General features: G+C 34.4%; 1 protein-coding gene across 4 annotated transcripts in view; it reads right to left on the bottom strand.

The window, feature by feature from the left end:
- The window catches only part of FSTL5 (follistatin like 5), a 703,822-nt gene that overhangs the window by 212,442 nt on the left and 464,081 nt on the right, over nucleotides 1–27,299 (bottom strand). For all 4 annotated transcript variants that reach the window (XM_066387204.1, XM_066387223.1, XM_066387213.1 and 1 more), the window contains one exon: nucleotides 16,129–16,295. In XM_066387204.1, coding sequence (XP_066243301.1) covers nucleotides 16,129–16,295 — 167 coding nt within the window. The remainder of the gene's footprint in view (nucleotides 1–16,128; nucleotides 16,296–27,299) is intronic.

Below are 27,299 nucleotides of genomic sequence, written 5' to 3'. Positions count from 1 at the left end.
GTTGTGCAAAAAGTTTTAATTTAATATATACCATTTGTTTATTTTTTCTTTTATTTCCCTTGCCTGATGAGATGTATCATCAAAAATATTGCTACAAGACATGTCTGAGATTTTAGTGTTTATGGTTATTTCTAGAATTTTTATGGCTTCAAGTCTTACAGTCATCTATTGAAGGGCTTTTTGGTTGTTTCCATGTCTTGGCCACTGTGAACAATGCTGCAATGAACATGGGGTTGCATGTGTCCTTACGTACCAATGTTTCTGAGTTTTGGGGGTATATACCCAGTAGAGGAATTGCTGGGTCATATGGTAGTTCTATTCTTAATTTTATTAATGGGTATAGTGTGAGTTTGGTCTAATTTCATGTTTCTGTCCAATTTCCTAATATGACTGTCTTTGCTCCATTGTATGTTCTTAACTCTGTTATCAAATTTAATTAATCATAGAGGCATGATATACCACATAAACAAAACAAATCATAAAGATCACATGATCATATCAATAGATACAGAAAAAGTATTTAATAAAATCCACATCCTCTTATAATACAAACTCTCAGCAAAGTGAGAATAGAAGGAACATGCCTCAACATAATAAAGGCCATATATGACAAACTGATGGCTAACATCATACTAAGCATTTCTCTTTATATTGGGAACAAAACAGAGTTGTCTGATTTCACCACTCTTATTTAAAATAGTACTGAAAATTCTAGCCACAGCAATCAGAAAAGAAAAAAAATAAATAAAAAGCTTTTGAATTGGAAAGAAAGTAGTAAAACTGTAATAATTTGCAGATGATATCATACTGTCTATAGAAAACTCTAAAGACTCTACAAAAAAAAATACTAGAACTGATAAATGAATTATTAGTACAGTAGCAGGATACAAAATTAATATTCAGAAATCAATTTTATAGAGTAATAATGAACTACCAAATAAAGAAAACAAGAAAATAATTCCATTAACAATTACAACAAGAACAATAAAAAAATAAGGTACCTGGAAATAAATTTAACCAAGGAGGTAAAAGATCTATTCTTGGAAAATTTTAAGATACTGAAGAAAGAAATAGAAGACAATATAAATAAGTGGAAGCATATACCATGCTTATGGACTGAAAACATTAACATGCTTAAAGTGACTATACTACTCAAAGAAATCTATACCTTTATGCAATTTCTATCAAAATATCAATGGCATATTTCACAGGACTGAAACAAATACTCCAAAATTTTATTTATTTTATTTATTTTTTTATTATTAATTTTAATGGAGTGGCATAGATCAATCAGGGTACATAGGTTCAGAAAAAACATCTCCAGCTTATTTTGACATTTGATTATGTTGCATACCCATCACCCAAAGTCAAATTGTCTTCTGTCACCTTCTCTCTCTCTCTTTTATTTTTTTATGACAGAGACAGAGAGTGTCAGAGAGAGGGACAGATAGGGACAGACAGACAGACAAGAAGGGAGAGAGATGAGAAACATCAATTCTTTGTAGTGGCTCCTTAGCTGTTGATTGCTTTCTCATGTGTGCCTTGATTGGGGGCTACAGCAGACCAAGTAATCTCTTGCTCGAGCCAGTGACCTTGTGCTCAAGCTGGTGAGCCTTGCTCAAACCAGATGAGCCCGCACTCAAGCTGGTGACCTCAGGGACTCGAACCTGGGTCCTCCACATCTCAGTCTGACACTCTATTCACTGCGCCACCACCTAGTCAGGCCTATCTGGTTTTCTTTGTGCCCCTCCACTCCCTTAACTCCCTCCCTCTCTCTGCCCCCCCATAACCACCACACTCTTATCCATGTCCTTGAGTCTCATTTTTATGTCCCACCTATGTATGGAATCATATAGTTCTTAGTTTTTTCTGATTTACTTACTTTACTCCATATAATGTTATCAAGGTCCATCCATGTTATTGTAAATGATCCGATGTCATTATTTCTTATGGCTGAGTAGTATTCCATAGTATATATGTACCATATCTTCTTTATACAGTCATCTATTGAAGGGCTTTTTGGTTGTTTCCATGTCTTGGCCACTGTGAACAATGCTGCAATGAACATGGGGTTGCATGTGTCCTTACGTACCAATGTTTCTGAGTTTTGGGGGTATATACCCAGTAGAGGAATTGCTGGGTCATATGGTAGTTCTATTCTTAATTTTTTGAGAAACCACCATACTTTCTTTCATAATGGTTGTACTACTTTACATTCCCAGCAACAGTGGATGAGGGTTCCTTTTTCTCCACAGCCTCTCCAACATTTGTTATTACCTGTCTTGTTGATGATAGCTAATCTGAAAGGTGTGAGTTGGTATCTCATTATAGTTTTGAATTGCATTTCTCTAATAGCTAATGAAGATGAACATCTTTTCATATATCTGTTGGCCATTTGTATTTCTTCCTGGGAGAAGTGTCTGTTCATGTCCTCCCATTTCCTTATTGGATTGTTGGTTTGTTTGTTGTTGAGTTTTATGAGTTCTTTGTATATTTTGGATATTAGGCCCTATCTGTACTGTTGTTTGAAAATATCATCTCTCATTAAGTTATCTGTTTGTTTGTTTTGTTGTCAGTTTTTTTTTTTCTATGCAAAAGCTTCTTAGTCTGGTGTGGTCCCATTCATTTATCTTTGCCTTCAGTGCCCTTGCCTTTGGGGTCAAATTCATAAAGTGTTCTTTATAACCAAGGTCCATGAGTTTAGTACCTATGTTTTCTTCTATGTAATTTATTGTTTCGGGTCTTATATTTAGGTCTTTGATCTATTTTGAATTAATTTTAGTACAAGGGGAGAAACTGTTTTCAAGTTTCATTCTTTTTCATGTGGCTTTCCAGTTTTCCCAGCACCATTTGTTAAAGAGGTTTCCTTTTCTCCATTGTGTGTTGTTGGCCCCTTTATCAAAAATTATTTGACCATATATATGTGGTTTTATTTCTGGACTTTCTATTCGGTTCTATTGGTCTGAGTGTCTATTTTTCTGCCAATACCATGCTGTTTTGATTGTTGTGGCTCTATAATATAATTTGAAGTCAGGTATTGTAATGCCTCCAGCTTTCTCCTTTTTCCTTGGGATTGCTTTGGCTATCTGGGGTTTTTTATAGTTCCATATAAACCTGATGATTTTTTGTTCCATTTCTTTAAAAAATGACATTGGAATTATGATGGAATTGCATTAAATTTGTATATTGCTTTGGGTAATATAGTCATCTTGATTATATTTATTCTTCCTATTCAAGAACAAGGAATATTTTTCCATTTCATTGTATCTTTTTCGATTTCCCTTAACAATGCTTTGTAGTTTTCATTATATAGGTCCTTTACATTCTTTGTTATGTTTATTCCGAGGTATTTTATTTTTTTGTTGTAATCATGAAGGGGATTATTATTTTTTTTTAGTTCATTTTCTAATGTTTCATTGTTGGCGTATAGGAAGGCAATGGACTTTTATATTAATTTTGTATCCTGCAACCTTACTGTATTGGTTTATTGTTTCTAGTAGTCTTTTTGTGGAGTCTTTGGGGTTTCGATGTATAAGATGATATCATCTGCAAAAAGTGTAATCTTTACTTCTTCTTTCCCAATTTGAATGCCTTTTATTTCTTTCTCTTGTCTGATTGCTCTGGCTAGAACATCCAGCACTACATTGAATAAGAGTGGAGAGAGTGGACAACCTTGTCTTGTTCCTGATTTTAGGGGAAAAGTTCTCAGTTTTATACCATTTAATATGATGTTAGCTGATGGTTTATCACAAATGGCATTATTATGTTGAGATATTTTCCTTCTATACCTATTTTGTTGAGTGTTTTAAACATAAAATGGTGTTGTATTTTATCGAATACTCCAAAAATTTATATACAACCATAGAAGACCCCAAATAACCTCAGAAATCTTGAGAAAAAACCAAAATAGTTGGAGGTATCATTCACAATAGCTTATGTCAAAATATACTACAAGGACAAAGTAACAAACACCATGGATCTGGCATAAAAACAGACACATAGTTCAATGGATAGAAGAAGTGCAGGTTTAAAGTGAAGATGCTGCCTGAACAGGTGGTGGTGCAGTGGATAGAGCACCAGACTAGGATGCAGAGGACTTAAGTTTGAAACCCTGATTTTGCCACTAGCTTGAGCACAGGGTCGTTAGCTTGAGCCTGAAGGTCACTGGCTTGAAGTCCAAGGTCACTGGCTTGAGCAAGGGGTTACTCAGTCTGCTGTAGCTCCCTAGTCAAGGCACATATGAGAAAGCAATCAATGAACAACTAAGGTACTGGAACAAAGAATTGATACTTCTCATCTCTCTCCCTTCCTGTCTGTCAGCTCCTATCTGTCCCTCTCTGCGTGTCTCTCTTTGTCTCTGTCACAAAAAATAAAATAAATAAAAAATGTGAAAGTACTATCTTAGTAGAGAAGGATAAAGTTTGAAGGTGAGAAACAATAACAGCTTAAACTAAAACAGCCATAGTAGAAATGAGGTGAAAGACTGGATTTAAAATCAGTTTAAAAATTAAATTTACAAGGTTTTGTGGAAGATCAGATTTGAGAAAAAAGTGAAAGAGAACTCTTCAGAACTCAGTGTTCTGCTATGTATATTGAAGAAGAAACACTGCCAATGTTGTAGGTTTGGGGATATTGCTTTGAATTTTGCACATTCAAATGGAAAAAAAGGTACTGAGTACTCAAGTGGAAATATAACTTAGAATGTATCAGCTTAAACACAGTAATTAAATCCATGGGAAAAGAGACATAATAATAAAAAAACAGAAGAAACATGTTTCATCAACAAGAATCTGTACAGTTATTTAGCCAAGTTTTTTACTAAAATATTTATATAAAAAGAGAATGCCATAGTGAAGTCATGTTTTCATATGAATAGTCCTTATAAACTTATTTAATCAATATGATCTGTCATAAATTTGAAAACTAAACCTAAATTATCAGCTACTCAACAAACTAAAATACTTTTTTTTTGGAAGGAGAGGCAGGGAGAGAGAAGGAGACAGGAATGTCCAGATGCTCCTGTCTGTGCCCTGACTGGGGAACCTGAACCGGCAACCTCTGCACTCCAGGATGATGCTCCAACCAACTGGGCTATCTGGTCAGGGCTTAATTTCTTTTGATTTATTGTTGCAGAGAGACAGAGAGAAAGGGAAAAAGAGGAGTGAGGGGAAAGAAAGCATTAATTTGTTGTTCCACTCAGTCATGCATTCATTGGCTGCTTCCCTTGTGTGCCCTGACTAAGGATTAAAACTATAACCTTGTCATTTCCGGACAACGCTTTTAACCAACTGAGCTAACTCACCAGGGTTGAATATTTTCTTTCATTCACTCACTTGGACATTTCATTTTACCTATTTTTATTTTCTGGAATAAGTTCCAAAAGAATATGGCCAAAGACTTAAAAGTATTTTTTAAATTATTGATTTTAAGATTTATTTGAGAAGTGAATTCTAATATGCAGTGCTCTATTTATGCAGAAAAAACTAATTTAGGAATAATATTCATTTTAAAGCAGTACATTGGCAATATTTATGATCACATGCAATTTCACCAATTTAACAATTAGTATTGAAACTGTATAACATATTTATGTAAAAAAGTGAATGTTTGTTGCATATTTTATATTTGTAAAAAAAAAATTCAACTTTCTCTGCCATGAGATTGCTTCCTGTTTTATTTGGCTTTGGAGAATTTGAATCATAAATATTCTCTATTCGACTTGGATTTTAAAAGGCACAATGGCCTCAGGCTTATATTAAAAATGAATTAGTGATAAAAATTACATGGCAAATGATGTATTATTTTACAAATGTTCACATTTTTAGTTGAGGAGGAAAAGCAATGGATTTTTTTAGAGAAGAAAAATCAATAACTTTCATTTTAAACAACTAGTTTTAATGATGTACTCATATGTTTTATATTAAAAGGCAATATTATAGGTTTCTAAAAAGTTAAAGTGAATTTGTTAATTAGATTATTTTTATTGGTAATAATTTGGGTCCTATTAATGAATAGCTTAAAGGGTAAAAATGGTCCTTTCCTTTACATGATCTCTTTAATATTCAAGGGAAAGTGTTGAATTTTCATACTGCTATCAATGTGAAAATTGAGTAAGAGAGTCAGAATTTCCTACTACTAAAATCAATCCTTTCAGTCTTTGGGAATCTACTATGACCTAGAGACTTCAATATTTGAAGCATAGCACATATCATAAAACAATTTTTTATAAGAATAAGATAGAATATTCTTTATTAGGTATTAAATGGCTTTAAAAAGCCAGACATATAAGGGAAATTTTATTATGCTTTAAATGTTATCTCCCTGAGCTTGTTTTCCCAGATTTGTACCCAAGAACCTACCACTTTAAAATAAAACCTGGTAAGCTGCCACACCCATAATGGGATTTGGATTTGAATTAAAATAATTATTTCAATTGTTTTATTGTTAGTGAATGTATGTTTTTTTTTTAATCAACAGAATGCTTTGTTTTAAGTAGAGTTCAACTGCACATTGTGAGAATTACTTCAAAAAATTGCAGGGATAGAACTGTTTTAAGAATGATCAGAACACTCATCAGACTAGATGCAAAAAAGAAAATTACAATAGTTAAGTAAAGGCTTATAAAAAGCAAAATAAAACAATCAAAGAAATAAATTGAAGGCTGGCATGATTGCTGGGGAAGCCAAAATGGTATGCAGAGCTGCTTAGATTTGAATTCAGATAGATAATCATATTTTATCAATGCAGAAAAACAACAAAAAATGTATAAAGTTGAAGACTCTATATCTTGTTGGATGGCCTTTGATAGAGAATTGGAGATTGCTCTCCTGTGCCTCCTTCGTAACAGATGGCTGAGCAGTGTGCCTACCTGAACGATTGTATTTACCAGCCTCTCCAGCACAGTTATTGCCGTTATTGCTCAGCAGTGACCCATAAACAGGTGTGGGACTTCGAGGAATAAGTACCATTTATCTTTCACCTGCTTCAATCTGCCATGCCCTGGATTACAGATTGATGGAATATAGATTGGTGGCTGGAGATCCAATAGCCCTCTTGAACCCTGAGATGACCTTGAAGATGAAAGCCATGCTCTCGGAATGCCAAAAAGAAGAGTTTGAGTTCCAGCTGCTTTGTGGAGCAATCAAGCCAGCTGTGGACAGTATGTTTTATGGAAAAAATTAACTCCTGTGGATTTAGTTTACTGGGTTTTTTTTCAGCCTCTTCTACTCTTGTGCTGAACATGACTGCTAACACAGGTTAGATAGATATAGAAAACATCACAGAACAAATACTGTAGTAAGAATAAAAAAAAATATGAAACTGCAAAGGAATGGATTAAACTCATGTGAATGGGTCAAACTTCTCACCTCAGTGATATAAACCAGTGTCATTTGCAGGAAAGTGGCTTCATGTTATATTTGAACTTATTTGAGTTTAATGTAAATAGAGTGCCAGACTTAGCAAATAAAATATGACACCTAATTAAAGTTGAATTTCAGATAAACAAGAATAATTTCTGTATAAGTATATGCCATGCAACATTTGCTATATACTTATAGTTAAAAAATTATTTATTGCATACCTGAAAATAAAAAATTACCTGTGTTCTATATTTTATATAGCAAGTTTATCTGTAAAATTGTTGAAAGTTATAATGATATATTTTACATCAGGTTATTTTCAAGGAAATAGTATTTTCAAGGGGTTTTACATTTGTTACTATAAATGATCAGCAAAGCCATATTGAATCAAGCTACTGATACTGATAAAAGAAATAACATATTCTATTGAACATTTGGAATGTGCCATTGGATTTCATGGTAATCCCTCCCTTTACAGATGAAGAAACAAAAACAATTTGGTTCAATCAATTCATTGTGTTACATATCTAATAAATTATACAACTGGAATTAAAGTCTAGGTTAGTATGTCATCATTTGACTTCACTGTTGAATAAAGACCAGATTACAATATAACAATAAATGGTGAAAAACTACAGGTATTATAAATAAGATATAAATTATAATGGCTAAGATTTTTAGACTTAATTTCTCTCAGGAAAAAAAAAAAGTAATCTCTAATATCCAAAGCCTTGCTGAAAATTTTCTTGGTAAAGTGAGCATGTCTGAAATAGTGCTGTATTTTAATTCCTCTCATTCCTTCACTCTTGCCTGCCAATCTTGTCAGCCAAATCTATTTTCTAAGGATGTTTCTTTCAAATCTTTATCTTTGTCTCTACATCTGCTTTACCTTCCTTAATTCAGCTTTCCTAAATCCAGCTTCCTGAACTTGGCAACCAGGAGCAGCTGGAAAGTATTAAGATCAATGGGAGAGCCATGTTTATGCCTCATAGCTCTTCATCTGCATCCCTAGTCATAGCTGATCAGACCAGGATCAGGACTCAGGCTCAGCCACAGTAACACCAGAATAGCAGTTTGCTGACTTCTACTCCAAATAGGCTGATCAAAATAAACCAACTCTTTTTTCAGGAATTTGGGCAGAAAGAGGATTGAAGACACCCATACAAAGGAAATTAGATAAGTGAATTTGCATATCTTTACAGCAGGGATTAATATCAGATTGCTAATGGGGAGATCAATTCTCATGATTATGAAAGATGGATTGAACAGAAAAAAGTCTTCCAGTTTTAGTGGTTATAATTGGATAAAATTTGGTCTGGCGTTTTTTGTGAATTTCCAAACTTCCTTATTGCTAGATGTATCCTAACATTGGATTTCTATTGTTTTAGGCAGATTGAGTATATCTTTGCTCCTTGAAACACATATTAGAAGAAAGAAAAAAGAGGAAGAGGGAAGAAGAAAAGGAGGAAAGAAGAAGAGAGGGAAGAGAAGAGAAAACAAAAATCCTAGTTTACTTGAACATTTACAGTAACCTTCATAAAGTGTAACCAGTTTAAAAAGGCTTATCTCATTAGTTCTCACACACAAAAAATGAGATTATTCTATTCTTAGCTTCAATTTATGATTAGAAGGTTGGGGGCATAAGAAAGTTAAATAATCTGCTTGGGGGCACACCATTCCCAAGAGACTGTATAATAATTGAAATCCAGAGAGTCTGTAACCCCAGACCTTTCTGCAAACCACTGTGTCATATTCTCTGTAATAATTCAGTGATGTCCTTTTATTCATTTGGTACAAAACAGAAGACAGGTGAAAGGAAAGGCTTCAAACATCAACTGGATATCAATCAGTCCCACACATGATAGAAAAAAATTAAATCTATTTGTCATATATAAGGACCAAAATTATTTGGAATATATGTTCCAAAGGGCAACAGAAAACTATAGAAATCTCACTTCCATGCAGAAGTTAAGTTTAGGATGCAGTTAGTGTCCATCAGGTTCTGTAACAACCCAGCTGTACCACTTATTAGCTCAACAACCTTGGGCTCAACTTTCTTCATATAAATCCCTACAGTGTAAGTGAAGGATAGCATTCCCTGCTTCATGGAGTTGTTTTTAGGGCTAATGAGATAATAAGGTAGTGAAATAATAATGAGTAGTAATCTGAATCTATTCTATTAAATAAAATTATGTTTGCAATTCACAAAAGGGCTATCCTTCCACATGTAAGGATGGGAATAAGTGGATATAAAAGATGAGAAGTGGTTATGCTATTTTTATTTAAATCTATATTATTTTTCTTTTGGAATTAGAAGGTATTTATGCATTACCTACATAAATATATACCAAATGCTATCTTATGTATGTTAAAGAATCAGAATGATCAGAATGACTATTGCAAAGCTGTCACTGATTCCCTTTGACAAGAAGGGCACTTCCAATTTTAACTTCACATAATTTAATGGGAATTCATCCCACATTTTGTGAAAATAGATAAAATAATAAAAGGGTATAAAAACTGATTCAGATCTGAACTTTTTAAAAATCTCCGTAGTTTATAAACAAAGTGAAAATGTCATTTACCACAGTAAAATCACCTTGATCTTTCAACACATCTGAAATCCACATCTAACAACAACAACAAATACATCTTAAGGAGAGAGATTTATATATATATATATATATATATATTTTTGTATTTTTCTGAAGCTGGAAACGGGGAGAGACAGTCAGACAGACTCCCGCATGTGCCCGACCGGGATCCACCCGGCACGCCCACCAGGGGCAACGCTCTGCCCACCAGGGGGCGATGCTCTGCCCCTCCAGGGCATCGCTCTGCGGCAAACAGAGCCACTCTAGTGCCTGGGGCAGAGGCCAAGGAGCCATCCCCAGCGCCTGGGCCATCTTTGCTCCAATGGAGCCTTGGCTGCGGGAGGGGAAGAGAGAGACAGAGAGGAAGGAGGGGGGGTGGAGAAGCAAATGGGCGCTTCTCCTATGCGCCCTGGCCGGGAATCGAACCCGGGTCCCCCCGCATGCCAGGCCGACGCTCTACCGCTGAGCCAACCAGCCAGGGCTAGATTTTTTTTTAACATAGATAGTTCCAAGAAAATAATGAGACCATTCTTAGTGCCAAGCAATAGAACGCATTCTTGCTCATTTAAGCAGAAAAGAAATTTAATGAAGATATTAGGAAACTCATAGACTATCCAGGAAAAGTGTGTCAGCCTCAGGGAAGGAGAAGTCAGGAATGGCAAACAGGCAGCACAGTGAGGCCCACAAAGCTGAACGCCGACCACTCCAGAGCGGTTATGACTGATGTTATTTATATGGTTAAGGCCTCATTTAAGCAGGAATAACTACAAACCAAAACACAATAAGTAATATTTTCTAACTGCTTTCGTTCACATTTTAACAATATTGATAAAGATATTTAATACAGTAGTTCTCAAAGTATGCACCAGGACACACTGGTGCACTCCAGAAGATTTCTGGGTACACCCTATGGTATTCCAGAGAAATATGTGCCTGTTGGGAACCAAAAAACCAACAGGGTTTTTGGAGTTTAGATTTTTGGAGGACAGAGGCGTGGGGAATTGGCTGTAAACTGACAGTCTGCCCAACCCCCCACCTCACTTGCCTGATTAGGTTGCAAAAGGATGTTAAGCTGTGGTGCTGGATTGTTTACACTACCCCCCCATGTTCCCCAGAAAGACTAGAGGCAAGTTTCTTCTATCTTCTAGCCTTTGCTTGGTATAAAGTTAAGATGATATGTATGGTGGGGGTTTTCTGCACTCAACACAATTAAGAGTAAAAAGAGAGAATTCTTCAATGTATTGACAAGGAAATAAGAGTTTGCCTTTCAAATATATGCCCAAACACTGAAGAAATCTCTAGGACACATCAGGCTCATGTCTTTCATAAACACAAGAATGAAAAAACTTAACACATTTGCACTGGGACCTACCGAATTTACTAAATCTTACTAAGACTGTATCTATATATATATATAAAAAAAACTTTTTTTAATTTTTTTATTTTTTAACCCCTCTTTATTATGAATTCTAAAAAGCGTAACTAAAAAAGTATAACATAAAAGTGTTTTTTAATGTCAGGATAATTTTAATTTTGTCGTATTTATTTGTTTAATTACCATAAAAGCACGCTTGGACTTTATATTTTTTCTTTAATATTTGACTTAATATTATAACATATTTCTCAGAAATTTGTATATAGTGTGCTTACAATTATTTGTAGGATTTTAAATGAGCCCTGACTTCAAAAATTTTGAGAACCACTGATTTAATGTATTTCAATGCATTAAATCTATGTAAGGTAATTTAACAGTTGATGTCATAGTACTTAACAGAAAACACGAGGGTTATATTGGAAAATGGAATAAATGTACCTTTTTAAAATATATCTTTGGATATGCTCTGCAGTTTTATTTGAAAGGCTGGTAGTTATATGTACACTATAGACTATGAATGTTGAGTCAGTTTAATTAAATATGGTTTGAAATAAAATTGAAGCTTTTTAAGTATTGGAAGTGTTTCTAAAATTTTCATAATTTACTGTATGTAATGAATCCAAAATAACTCTACTCAATAAAAAATCAGTTTATTAACTTGAGAATTTTTTAAATATTTACATATATTTTAAAGACCTAAGTTGCATATTATCATTTTTCTAGAAATCTGAAGTTTCTAGAACTGAATCAAGAATTAGGAAGTAAGCAAATTAATTTACAAGATCCCTGTTCAAGAATAGGCCTACTTTTAAGCTTTTTAAATTTTTTATTTATTGATTTTAGAGAGAGAAAGAGGAGAAAGGAGGAAAGAGAGCTCGTCAATTGTTGTACCACCACTTACTTACTCATTGATTGCTTGACTTTTGTATGTGTCCTGATGGAGGATCAAACTCACCACTTTAGCATATAACCTTGGTTTAGCAGGACAGCCCTCTAGTCATCTGAGCTAATGGCCCAGGGCCAAAGACTAGGTTTACTTTTGAAAGTTGGACACAGAATATCACACATAGCATAATCATCCTTACTTTTGAAAAAATTTAAATACAGTGGTACCTTGAGATATGAGTTTAATTTGTTCTGTAACCGAGCTCATAAGTCAGTCAACTCATATATCAAACATATTTCTTCCATTTACAATAACTGAAATAGATTTAATCCGTTCCAGCCCTGTGAAACATCCCCAAACCATCCTAAATTATGAAAAAAGACATGTTTTTAATTAACAAACACACATGTATACTTTACCAATGCATAACAAAATCGAAGAAAAAGTGTTATTAAGTACTGTATTCTTACCTTAGAGACAGACGAGTGTGGCTAACGGAGGTGAATGGTGGAGGAGGAGGGAGGGAGGAAGGGATGCAGGCACTGTAGACACGAAAACTAAAACTTCACTTTCTTAACACTAAATGTAAACTAAAACCGCATTGTCTTTACTTTAAACAAAACTAAAACTGCACTTTATTTACTTAAAATGAAACCACAAAAACTTAATTGTAAAAAAAATGCACTTTCTTCACCTTAAACTTAACCTAAGCTTAACATTACATATAATATTTTTCATTTAATCATCATCTGTTTTTGCCTTTTTGGCTGCACTTTCAGCACTTTCACTTGAAGGACTTTTGAATAAAAATCTATCCAAAGAGGTTTGCTTTTGCCTGCCTTTTAAAATGTTATGGAAATGTGACAAACAAGTGTCATTAAAAAGTGCTGAAACATGACCAGTTGAAACTTTTTCTGGGTGTTTCTTTTCACTGAAACTTGAAAGCTCCTCCCACATTGCCAGCATGTCTTTAATTTCACTTGTAGGAATCACTTCCTTTGACTCTACCTCCTCCTCACTACTAATCTCTTGCAGAAGCTCCATATGTTGCATCATCTGTAGCTTCTTCAACTCCTCGGTTGAGAGTTCCTCCTCATGTTCCTCGATGAGCTCGTTTACATCACCCTCATCTGCCTCCGGACCCATTGACTTTCCGAGGGACACAATCTCCTCCAACGCTTCTACCTCGGTCTCAGTCTCTGGTTCGAATCCTTCGAAGTCCCTGTCTGCAACCACATCAGGCCATAACTTTTTTCATACTGAGTTTAAGGTTCTCTTGTAACCTCTTGCCATGCTAAGTCAATAATGCGTAAACATATTATGATGTTGTAGTGATCTTTCCAAAACTCTCGAAGGGTTAGATTTATATTCTCAGTCACCTCAAAGCAGCAGCGGAACAAGTGCTTTGTGTAAAGCTTTTTAAGTTGGAAATGACTTGCTGATCCATAGGTTGCAAGACTGAAGTCATGTTAGGTGAGAGGTAGAGGTCTTTCACAAATTTGAACTCATCGAGAATGTCATCTTCAAGACCAGGTGGGTGGGCTAGAGCATTTTCAAGGATTAGTAATGCTTTCATCGGGAGTGTATTCTCTTCAAGATATTTCCTCACTGCAGGACCAAACACAAGATTTTCCCATTCAATAAAAAACTGCCACATAACCCATGCCCTAGCATTGATGCACCACATAACCTGCAGTTTTTCTTTAAGAATCTTGTGAGTCTTAAAGGCTTGAGGATTTTTGGAATGATACACTAGCAGTAGCTTTACATTACAGTCACCGCTAGCATTTGCACACAATGCATAGGTCAGATGGTCTTTCATGGGTTTATGGCCTGGCAGCTTCTTCTCCTCTGCAGTGATGAAAGTTCTCCGGGGCATTTTTTTCCAAAGCAATCCTGCTTCATCACAGTTGAACACGTGTTGGGGGATGTAGCTTTCCTTTGCAATAAGGACAGCAAAATGTGCAATGTACTCCTCCAGCTGCCTTAACGTTAGCACTTGCAGCTTCACCATGTCTCACCACCGAGTGGATGCCAGATCTCTTCTTGAAATTTTCAAACCAGCCATGACTTGTCTTAAATGTATCTTCTGCTGCCTCTTTTGAGGTTGATGGTTCTTTCTTCTTCAAGTCGCTGTAAATAATACATGCCTTTTCTCATATTATAGTCTCCGTCACTGTATCTCCTGACAGGTCTTTCTTTTTCCCCACATTAGCAGAAGTTTCTCTATTTCTTCATGGATATTTGTCCTTAATTGGGACAAATTGTAGTTCCTTTCACTGGATTTGCACTTTTGATGGCATCCTTTTGTTTAAGGATGGTACAAATTGTAGATGTACTGTGGTCCTTGCCAGTTCAATCACTCGTACACCACTCTCATGTTTTTCTATTATTTCTTGCTTTACTTCTGTTGACATCATTCTCTTTTTTTTCTCACCACTGTCCTTTACACTCACTTTCTTTGGCCCCATGAGAGCACACAAAAATGTTAGTAAAAAATGCAAAAATGATGCAAGAACAAGTACAGTGCACAAGATTTGACTTGATTCTGTGGGTAACGCGTGACAAAGAACGAGATGCCGGTATTTCTGCCGATACTGGACCCATGCACCAATGCGCCAACTAGCAGCAGCTTCCCGAATCACAAATCGTATCTCAGAATTTCACTCAGATCTCGAACAAAAATATGGACTGAGCTGCAGCTCGTATTTTAAAAATTTGTATGTTGTCTGCTCGTATCTCAAGGTACCACTGTAAGTGTATTTTGAGATTTTTCAAACCACGACATCTTAAAATACATGAACTTCTTGAAAATAGTAGTTTAAAAGTTGATAGTAAGAGTAGAGATATAAAATAAAAGGTAAAATGTAGACATAAAAAGGAATAAAGCAAATCCCAGTTGATTTTGTTAGCCAAATCTCTCGAAGAACGTTGAAGACTCCTGAGACTATACAGCTTTCTATACTACAATGTTCTCGATAGCTTGAATTAATCATTTTTCTCCATATACTCTCTGAGGAAAGTTCCAAAGTAAGCAAATTTAGAAAAATTTTATAAAAATAAAATTGCAGAAACTTTCTGTTTTTTCAATCACTCAAGGACACTACTTGAGAAAATGAACTAATAAGAGGCAACAAATAAAATTAAATCTCTTGATCTATGTTAGAAGCTCTTTATCAAGTAGGAAAGAATAAGTAAGTGAGTGTTTATAAAAAAATAAGTAAATCTTATATGCAAAGAGATCAGAAAACTCCAAAATCATTAGGGCAAAGGGTTGACCCTCTTCCTTTCCATAGACACTGTATAATATAAAATTTTTATTTCTTTTCAATGTCTAGGATGATGTTCACTTTTTGATGCTCAATTTCGGGAAATAGCATGGAATAAACAGATAAATACCATGAAGTTTGTTCTTCACCTTTGGAGCTGTATCTTAATTCAGATTCTGAATTTCTAGAAATGAGCCAGAGTGAAGAAGAAACACATCCTTTTCTTCTAGAAAAGTAATTCTTTTATTTGTTTGAGTAATATTTGCTGTTTCTGACATATTATACAGTATTTGAAGCAAATTAGAGAAACTTTAAAAGTCAGACCTTTGTGGTTTTTATATAATTATTTTTCTTTTTTCTTTTTTGTATTTTTCCGAACTTTGTGGTTTAAGTTGATATGATTTCATATCCATTACAGTGCTTCATACCTGCTTATACCACATCTATGCAAGAATTTATATAATTTAAATTATTTCAGAAGATCTATTCTGTAGTACACTTCCCAATCAGTAGAATTGATAGGGCTATGTTTCAATAATGCTCTTCTACTCTACATCTAACATGCATCAAGCGCTTAAGACTTCACCAAGTCTATGTCCCATGAAATATACAAATTACATAACAACATCTATTATGCACTCACATTGATGTCTTCCAAATCTAAGTTATTCAGAATGATATTGTTCCTCTTCCAGATGATGGGAGGTCGCAGCGCTCCCTGAATGGCACAGCTCAGAACAGCACTTTGCCCAACAGTTGCAGTTGTAATACTTAATTTCTGATCTTCAGGCAAACTCAACTGGATAACCTCTGTAAAGATAAAGTGCCAGTGTCAGTAAATGTTGATGAGCACACAGTTTTGTAGAAAGTTTTAAAATATTAGTAATTAAGGCTTATAATTTAAATAAAATGGAAAAAAATAACTTGTGATGACATGAAAAAAAAGTAAAGTGTTTCCAATAAAAGGTCAGAATGACATTTCAATTTAATTGATTGACAGGCATCCTCATGAGGCAAAGAACTATTAAACATGAAATGAATATCAGAAGTAGAGTTATAATAAGTCTGGCAGTTGCACCCAGAAGAGAAATAAATTATTTAACTGCCAAATCGACATGTAGTGTGTCATTGGCATTGAAATAAAAATGATGTTGTTTATTCACTGATAGATTTATATTGTAGGTGAGGTGAGATCATTTCTGGCTGGCTTTAGAGAACACTAGCATAGCTGAATAGATAAAAATGCATCATTATGCTGGGAAACATAAACTGACTCTAAAGGAATAAGATTTATTTGTAAAGTGAAAGAAGAAAAACAATTTCACCAACCAAACAGCAATTAAGTGAAATTCTGTCAGCTGCCTTGATCAGATAGCGTTGGTACACCCGCTTCTTGATCTTTACATTTTAAAGTACCGTATTTTTAAGCTAACCATTGAGCAAATTTCTTCTAATAATTATGCTGAACCAAAAAACATAATTTTTAATCAGATCTGCTTTCTTTTTCAGTCTTCAGACAATCCTTACCAACTATGGGAATTAAGAACTCTGTCGTCCATTATCTGGAGAGATAACTCAGATAATCTTACCAGGGGTTTTCAGCCAGGTGAAAAGTACCCTTTAGCTGACATTCACAGATACTTTAACTTCCAAACCATGACTGAGTCTTGCATTTTGAATTTGCTTAATCTTAGCCAGGTTATAAATATCAAAAATCACTATTCTATCTTAAATTTCTATAGTGGTTGGGTACACAATAATTATCCTTTGTTCTTTTGTTGTAGTTGATTATATTTTTCATGGGGCAGGTGTTGTGTGGAGAAAGAAGTGGTTTATAATTGGTACTAATTATGATCAGGTGCAATGATTGCTGCTCCATATCCCCCTCCATTCCCTTTCATGATTCTACCTTCTTTTCCAATTTCTGACTTCTTTCTTCCACTTGAGGAGGAAGTGAAACACAATAAATTCTATAAAATATTTACAAAATATTCAAAAAACAGTGCTTTATTATTTGTTATTGTTACAAATAATGATGTTAAAAATGGCACACATCTTTGTAAGAGAAGCGCAGGGTAATCTCCCACATACATATGTTAAATTAATGTTGTGATTTCTCTTGTCATGGGTCACTAGTAACCACACCATGATCTGATGAAAGTAAATAGAAATAGACTGACTCTTATAGTTATTTATATGAAATCTAGTCTCTAAATTTAAAAGCCAAGCTTATCATTGTTTTGTGTTGTCAAAAGAAGGGAATAAGCATGCTTTGAAAATAGTAAAACCCTATAAAAGACCTTCCACCCAAATTAAGTTTTTTGGTTATCATATCACTGAAAAAAATGAAATGGGTAAATAGCATCTTGCTCAGTCATTTGAATTGACAGTTAAATGTTTCCTAATGACATTTATCCATATTCACATTTTCTTTCAGTGTTTCCTGAATAATAAGAACATAAATATTTTCAATCTGTTTTTTAAAATACTAATTTTGTCATATATATATATATATATATATACATAATATCACTAAAATAAAATATAGTTGACCAGTTAATAATATAGCTAGTGCTCGACTTATGACTAAGGTTGGTTCCAACAGACCAGTTGTAATACGATTTGGTCATACATTGAGTAGGCTATATGTACAGTACTGTGAAATGATGTTATAAAAATCTTTAAGTCATATTTTATCATAATTTTCTTTCATCATTGTTATATAGCATAATTTTCTTTGTTCATTTAATGCCATTTGTATCAACTCTACACCATTTTGTTTCTTATTTTTACATTCATCAGGTTTAAGTAAAACACTGCATTACCAGTATAACTGGTTTAATATTTGCAAAGACAATTTCTTTTTTGTAGACATCTTGGGAGGAGTTTGATGAAAAATATTCAAGACACAAAACACAGATTGCTGTACCGAGTCTGGGATAACAGTTGAAATGGTGCACGCAGAGATGGTAGTGCTGCTGGAAGCTGGTCCTCACTGTCGTATGCCCAGCTGGGCAATGCTTGTGCTGCCAGATGTGGAGCAGTCGTAACTGGCAATTGTGGTTGTAAAGTCGAATGGTTGTAAGTTGCATAGGTCGTAAGTCGATCAACATTTGTAGAAATTTTGAAATTTACAGACACAGTTTCTTCATATATTTATACATTATACACTATGGGAATGGCATTATAAAAGTCATAATATCATGCACCATATCATATAAAAATTATTACCAATAATTTTTCAATAACATTTCTAAATTTCAGCTTTTGGTTCCCATAAAATTATGTAAGAGATAATGGAACATTTGGTTCTAAAAACAGCATATTCACATTGCCTATTCTGACATTTAAAAATACAATTGCTATTAAGCCACCACCTTGGAATACATTCCCTAACCTCGTGCATCTGGTATTAGATCCCAGGACATTCAAACTGCTTGTACTTTCGGTAGTTACATATGACAATGATAATTAGATAATGTGAACATGTTAGAATAAATGCTGAGATTTGGCATAACATTACATAGGACCTCTTTCTAAAATGTAATTTTTTGAGAGGATGCATAATTAGAAATAAGAATTACTAATATCCACCCAGGGAATATTAACATGCAGAGAAAAGCTTTTTCCTTAATTTGGAGATTGCATTTTGAAATGATTTATAAGACTATTTCAGTAATGTAGTATTAAATAATGATTTGCATTTTGAAATTCTAAAATTTTATTCCTGCATATTTCTTGCTACATATTTCACCTCTCCCCTAATATATTATATAAAATACACACACAAATTCAATTATGCTCACTTGTTAATTATCAAAATCAAATGTTTCTTCTTTAAATATATTAGTAGTAAGATTTCTTTTACCTACATAATGGTCACGCTCATATTTACCAGTTCTCCTTATAGTTATTAACAGGCAAATACCTCATCTCACAAAATTAAAATGCTAAATGTTTTCATTCTTAAGTTCTAAATTTCATTAAAATGTATAAAACATCATATTTATACATTTTATCATTATCTTGTTTTTAGAAGAATGATGATTAGGTCTAGAAATGAATTAATAACCTGAAATAATAACTTGACTTTATAAATGAATTTAAAAGTGATATTTAAGAGCTATTAGTTGTTTCTGAGTTTTTGTGTATATTTGGGTAATTATAGTTGTTAGATTAGAAATATAAGTGTCAAAGAAAAATACTGAAAATAATTCTTTTTTTTTTTTCCTTTCTGTATTTTACTGAAGCTGGAAATGGGGAGGCAGTCAGACAGATTCCCGCATGTGCCCGACCAGGATCCACCCGGCATGCCCACCAGGGGATGATGCTCTGCCCATCCGGGGCGTTGCTCTGCTGCAACCAGAGCCATTCTAGCACCTGAGGCAGAGGCCACAGAGCCATCCTCAGCGCCCGGGCCAACTTTGCTCCAATGGAGCCCTGGCTGTGGGAGGGGAAGAGAGAGATAGAGAGGAAGGAGAGGGGGAGGGGTGGAGAAGCAGATGGGCACTTCTCCTGTATGCCCTGGCCGGGAATTGAATCCTGGACTCCTGCACGCCAGGCTGACACTCTACCACTGAGCCAACTGGCCAGGGCCTGAAAATAATTCTTTATCAATGATGGTTAATTTATATTTTAGAAATATACATTAATGATAGTATATTTTATTTTATAGCATTATACCAACAATTTTTATGCTGGTTATGTAAAGACATTTTTTGCAACAAATAATATGAATAATTTTTTACCCTTCCCTATCTCTTTAGCTCCAATGATAATGCATGTTTAAAAGCTCTTTAATTAAAATCATGTATCACATAATACCAAAAGTAATCTGATGCCCTGAAAAAGCTAAGAACATACCAACTAGGCATAACAGATAATACTAAGATTTTAAAATACTTTAGTATTACTTATAATATATGAGTTTTGCTTCCTATTAGAGGCCATTTCAAGTATTCAAGGAAATAGCTCAAGCTATGGTGTTTCCTGTGATCTCATGTTATGAATAAAAACTCTTAATGCCATTTCCACACCAGATTTTTTCTTTTGATTACTTAGGAAGGCTAAGAGCAAGTAAAATAGTTTCTCAGTGTGGATCCCTTTCACATTTTCACAACTTGGTTTAGAAGAATATTAAGAGCTCACTTTAAAGGGATAAATAATTGTAAGTCTCCTTGGGCAGAATCTGAAGCCAAATAGACAGGTACAGTTGAGTACAACTTCAACCGCAGCAGGTAAGTAGTGATAAAGCATTTGTTCTGACAGTTACTAAGTAATAAAAATAGTAATTGGAACTTGGGTAAAAATAGTATGTAACTTTAAAATAGAACAGAATGGAAACATAATAATATGAATTGTGATATAGCAGTTAAAAAGAAGATAATTTTAGTAACATTGATTGAAAATCAATTATTTTAAAATCATGAGACTAATTTATCATAAACAGAATTGTTTCTCTAAATACTTACACTTTTTCAAGTTCCTAAGTTCAGATTAATGTTGACTATTTCATTTAATTTATTTAAATACTAGTCTCATCATCTTATTGCTCTGATCATGCTTATAACTCTCATTATAAGTATGAAACCTAGAAGAAATTTTATCAGTAATATTTTTGAATAACATGTATTTTCTCCTTCTCTATTTCATTAAAAGAAATGCCTAATTAAAAGCAGATAATAATAAAATAATAAGTCAGAAACACATCACAAAAAAAAGCAATTAAGAATCCTAGGTGAAATAAATTAGTAATTCTTATAATAAGAAAATGACAGTTTTTCAAAGAAAAGCTTCTTAACTAATTGGGATATTCTGACAGTATCTTTTTTTAAGAAGTAATTGATTTCAAAATAAATGCTAATGCTTATCTAATTTAGAGATGCCAAGATATATATAAGGTCTACCAGAAAGTTCTGTCCATTTTTGGAATAAAACAAATTACATATTTTTCTTACAGTCAATAAACTTTATTAAATAATATAATTGCCATTATGATTAATGATTTCTTGCCAGCGTGAGGGCAATTTGTATATCCCATTTTTGAAAAATGTTTTATCTTTTTTTTTTTTTTTGTATTTTTTTTTCTGAAGCTGGAAACAGGGAGAGACAGTCAGACAGACTCCCGCATGCACCCGACCGGGATCCATCCGGCATGCCCACGAGGGGGGACGCTCTGCCCACCAGGGGGCGATGCTCTGCCCCTCCGGGGCGTCGCTCTGCTGCGACCAGAGCCACTCTAGCGCCTGGGGCAGAGGCCAAGGAGTCATCCCCAGCGCCCGGGCCATCTTTGCTCGAATGGAGCCTTGGCTGCGGGAGGGGAAGAGAGAGACAGAGAGGAAAGAGGGGGGGGTGGAGAAGCAAATGGGCGCTTCTCCTATGTGCCCTGGCCGGGAATCGAACCCGGGTCCCCCGCACGCCAGGCCGACGCTCTACCGCTGAGCCAACCGGCCAGGGCCAATGTTTTATCTTTTGATTCAAAAAATTGAACCAGTGCTTGTCTGATACCTTATTCATTTTTGAATTTTTTGCCCTTCAAAAAATTTTGTAAGGACAAAAACAAGTGCTAGTCGGAGGGTGCTAAGTCCGGGGAATATGGTAGATGCAACAGATATGCTTCTGTAGCATTTCTTCCTTGTTGAAATTTGTAAAAATTACAGTGGTGTAAATGAACTTTATCAGTAGCCATGGGTACACTATTGCTTCACACATAAGACTAACGTGAATCAACTTTGTTTTAGTTAATTTGCTAAGTCAGTATGTATACATTAAATGATAAAAATAGAGAGGCACACATGCGCCAAATAAACATGTGCTTACGTGTCAAAACTTGTGATAGAAACGAACAGAACTTTCCGGTAGACCTTATACTAAGTTATGATAAAATATCTAGAACTTTTGATACCAATTGCTTATCTATAAACTATCATATGCTTGTACTAAAATTTGTTTTATAAAAATAAAAATATTTAGATACTGATAATTTATTAAGAGATCTAGAAACTTTTTTTTCTTTGTTAACAATGGACTGGATAAATTAGACTAATTCTTCCAATAAAGAAGTAAAACAAACAAACAACATTGGATTGGATACAAATAATATATTTTAGCACATGTGCTGCTAAAGTGAGCAAACAAACAATATATTTTAAAAGCATGAAAGAGATAACAGTACAGTAAAAAATTGTCCAGCTAATGTCTTGAAAGGAACTATAACTTAGAGAAAGGAGATTGTACCTGGCGTCACACATTACTTTGGGAATTTTCCATCTTGACAAGATGACTAAGGAGGCCAAAGTGCCATTATGTGTCACCTTGTTCCTCCAGGCACATGGGATAGGTACAATAATGAACTTCCTCCATCTTTGTGCTAGGAATTTAAGGTGCTACAATCTGCAAGTTAATGTATGGAGTGCAGCTGACCTTTACCTGGTGTCTCATAAAACATAAAGCATCCTATTATATCAGAGGTTCTCAAACTTTTTTAAAGGTGGGGCACATTTAAAATCCTACAGATAATTGTAGGCGCACTATATACAAATTTCTGAGAAATATGTTATAATAATTCAGTCAAATATTAAAAAAAATAAAGTCCAAGCATGCTTTTATAGTAAATGAAATAAATACGTGAAAATTATTTTTTTTATTCTGACATTAAAAAACATTTTTATGTTACATTTTTTGAGTTATGCAATTTAGAATTCATAAAAAAGAAGGGTTAAAAATAAAAAAAGACAAAAAATTATATTTTTATATATATAGATACATTCTTAGTAAGATTTAGTAAATACGGCAGGTCCCGGCGCAAATGTGTTAAGTTTTTTCAGTTTTGTGTTTATGAGAAACATGAGCCTGACGTGTACTAATGATTTCTTCAATGTTTGGGCATAAATTTGAAAGGCAAACTCTCATTTCCTCATCAATATATTGAAGAATTCTCTCTTTTTACTCTTAATTGTGTTGAGTGCAGAAAACCCTCACCATAATTATCATCTTAACTTTATACCAAACAAAGGTTAGAAGAAACTTGCCTCCAGTCTTTCTGGGGAACATGAGGGGTAGTGTAAACAAAGCAGCACCCCAGCTTAACAGCCTTTTGCTACCTAATCAGGCAAGTGAGGTGGGGGGTTGGGCAGACTGTCAGCTTAACAGTTCCCTACACCTCTGTCCCCCTAAAATCTAAACTCCAAAAACCCTGTTGGTTTTTTGGTTCCCAACAGGCACATATTTATCTGGAATACCATAGGGTGCACCTGAAAATCTTCTAGGGTACACCAGTGCACCCTGGCGGACACTTTGAGAACCACTGTATTATATAGTAAAGTACTATCATACTAGTCATCTCATAATTGTTATAAACTATTTTTTAAATACAATATCAAGCAAATGACCAGGGATGACATGGCACATAAAGAAATGAGAATACAGAAATAACTTGGAACAGTAAGACTCCCACCTGGATTGTAAAATTTATTATGTTCAAGAAAAAAAAATTAGTTTAGAAAATTTGACAAAAAAATTAACTCTGTAATCATTAAGCATTATAAGTTTATAAAAAAGCTAACTAGAAATTATATAAATAAATTAAATTAAGAATTAAATTGATATACTTATGAGCAGATTAAATATAGCAAGAAAGGGAATTAGTAGACTGGAAAAGAGATTATGGAATGGAGTAGAAGTTCATAGATTTGAAAATACAGATAAGAATAACAATAATAAGTTTATCTGAAATCTGAGAAGGACAAAACAGAGAGAAAAAATACAGTAGCTGAGAATTTCCCATAAATGTTGGAAGATCCCAGTCAATAGATTAAAGAAGCTCATCAGATTGCCCACACACAAAAAATGAAAAACTAGAATAGACCACACCTAAACACTGAAAAAAAATAAAGAAAAAAATAAATCTTAAAATCATGCAAATAAAAAAAAATACGATTACTTTCACATTAAAGAGAGTTGGGTAACTGATATCTTAGCCAAAACAGAAATAAAAAGCAAGTGGAAGTGACAGAAAGAAATAAAATCAATCTTAGATTTTTATACTCATAATATAAAATTAAAATGAAGTAAAAAAAGTAAATATTAAAAAAGAAACAGAAAATTCAACTTCGGTAAATTGTCTTAAGGTAAATTCTGAAGAATAGTCTTAGACAGAAGGAAAATGATCTTAGATGAATGCTCAAGATGCAAGAAAGAAAAGAGAGGAAAGGTACTTAACTATACTAAATTTTAACATTAAGCTCCAATCTTCAAAAATGCCTGATAATATGTGAGAATATCTTAATACCTTGGGGAAGAGAAAGCTTTCTTAAACAAGGCACAAAAATTCACCATAGCGGAGGACCCGGGTTCAATTCCCGGCCAGGGCACACAGGAGAAGCGCCCATTTGCTTCTCCACCCCTCCGCCACGCTTTCCTCTCTGTCTCTCTCTTCCCCTCCCGCAGCCAAGGCTCCATTGGAGCAAAGATGGCCCGGGCGCTGGGGATGGCTCTGTGGCCTCTGCCTCAGGCACTAGAGTAGCTCTGGTCGCAACATGGCGACGCCCAGGATGGGCAGAGCATTGCCCCCTGGTGGGCAGAGCGTCGCCCCTGGTGGGCGTGCCGGGTGGATCCAGGTCGGGCGCATGCGGGAGTCTGTCTGACTGTCTCTCCCCGTTTCCAGCTTCAGAAAAATGAAAAAAACAAAACAAAACAAAAAAATTCACCATAAAGAAAATTATTTAAAAGTTTCACTACTTTATAATTTAGATAGTTTATTCCTAAAAAGATATTATGAAGAGACCTAAATGGAAGCCACCTAGTAGGAAAATATAGTTTTGTGCCATTCATAAAACTAACAAAGACCTTGTAACCACACAGAAACTTTATTTCTTTAAAATGAACTTTTCTCCATTCTTTCCTTTTGATTCAAACTCCTCATGCAGCACCTTGACTCACCTGCCTCCTCCTTTTTACAACTCTCCCTTAAACATTAAGTCTTCAGGACAGTGAGGTTCTAATAGGCATCAAATAATCTTAGAAACAAAGCTTAGGAGTCTGTTGACGACAGAGACAGAATTTCAGTCAAACTAGAAGTAACATTTAGGCTTCAAGTATGTTTCAGGTTCAGGCCCAGAAAAGTCTGGATTAGAAACCAGAAAAAGGGATGCCATGGTTGATAGAAGGACCAGATACATTGATCAACTGCTCCCTATTCTAGTATCAAACAATCAGTAGAGACCAAGACCCTGACCACAACTCTAACTCCCTTAGTCACCATGATTAATGAATTTTCTTCTATATAACCCATCCTTTATAAGCCACTGGAAAGCCAGGTCTTGGAGTACTAGTTTACCTGTGTCTCTGGGAGTGGGCTTCCTAAAAGTTAACCCTTACTTTCTTTGCTGCAAGCTCCTGTTGCTGTCTTATTGGGCTTAGATGTAACCAGGCAGACAGACCCCTGTAGTCAAGTTACAATTTTATATGCACAGTTAATAAAGATCTCTTAAAAATCAATAAGGAAAAGACAAATAACTCCAAAGGACCATCAAAAAAAAAAAAAAGACTTGAACAAATGCCCATGACTAGGTAATCTATTTAATTTAAAAAGAAATCTAAAAAACTACTTAACCATATGCATCATGAAAGAGATGCAAATTTAATCCAAATCTTTCAGATGGGCATAAATTACCAAATCTGGTGATAGCAAGCATCAGAAAGAGTATTAAGCAACATAAATTCTTATATACCTTGAACAAAAGTGTAAATTCATATATAAACTTTTCTCTATTGGTAAGTGATGCCTATTCTAGACGAACTTGACCTGCTAGTCCATGTTTCCAAGAAGCAAGTTATTCACAAGCTTTGCAGAAGCCTAGAGTATGACATAGAGAATGTAGAGTGTTTGGGTATTATAAAGAGTGTCAGTACTCATGCATAAATTTTCAAGCTGTCTTTAATTCACTGAGACGAGAAAAGCAAGAGATCTAAATGGAAAGAGAAGATCTGCTAAGGAATGGGACAAAGGAATCCTGAATCTGTCCTGAAGAAGAAAAGCTAGAAGAGAAGAATTCCAAGAATAAGAGTGAGAATGAAATTATTTCTGCCACACGTTCTAAGAGACTTGAGAAGGACTTAGAATCACAAGCATAAATAAAAGTATTTAGTCATTAGAACAAAAAGGTCATTTCTTCTTATGTCATTGGTGGAATTTACAAGTTATGGGAAAATATATAAAAAGACTTCAATAAAAGATTTTCTGTAAAATAATGAAGCAAAGGTTCTTGTGCAAAATTGGAACTTCAATTTTTATTCTCTTTATAACTCTGTAATAAGGACAATAGAGTATAATAGACATGACTATATTTTGATAATACTTGAAGCAATTTTACATGTTAACAATAGCGAGTCTCATTTTCTTTTTTTATTCATGACTTTGACATTCTTTCTGTGGTCTTATGAATATAGTACAATTACCATTCAGCTTTTCTCCTCAATTTTATTTAATTCCTTTCTTTCAAATGAATTATATACATTTGAATTTTAAACTGAAATTTATGAAGAAGAAGTCTCTTCATTCAGTGATATGTATGATACTAGCAACTGGAAACTAATTCCTTTTTATGAAGAATAATTTCCATTTGACACCTGACTTAACACAATTGTATTCAACAGAGAATGAGGTGGCCACACAAAGTAGTAAAGTTAACTTTAAGTTTATGATTTGGAAAACTTCAAAGGTGAATACAGCCGAATAATTTTAACATTATAGGTGCATAGGATGGAAAAATAAGGCACTGATAGTTCAAAGTATATAATTTCAAGTGTAACATT

Source organism: Saccopteryx leptura, chromosome 1 (genome assembly GCF_036850995.1).
Source record: "Saccopteryx leptura isolate mSacLep1 chromosome 1, mSacLep1_pri_phased_curated, whole genome shotgun sequence".
Classification (NCBI taxonomy): Eukaryota; Metazoa; Chordata; class Mammalia; order Chiroptera; family Emballonuridae; genus Saccopteryx; species Saccopteryx leptura.
Note: the sequence above shows the minus strand (reverse complement) of the source record. Positions and strands in the feature narration are given on the sequence as shown.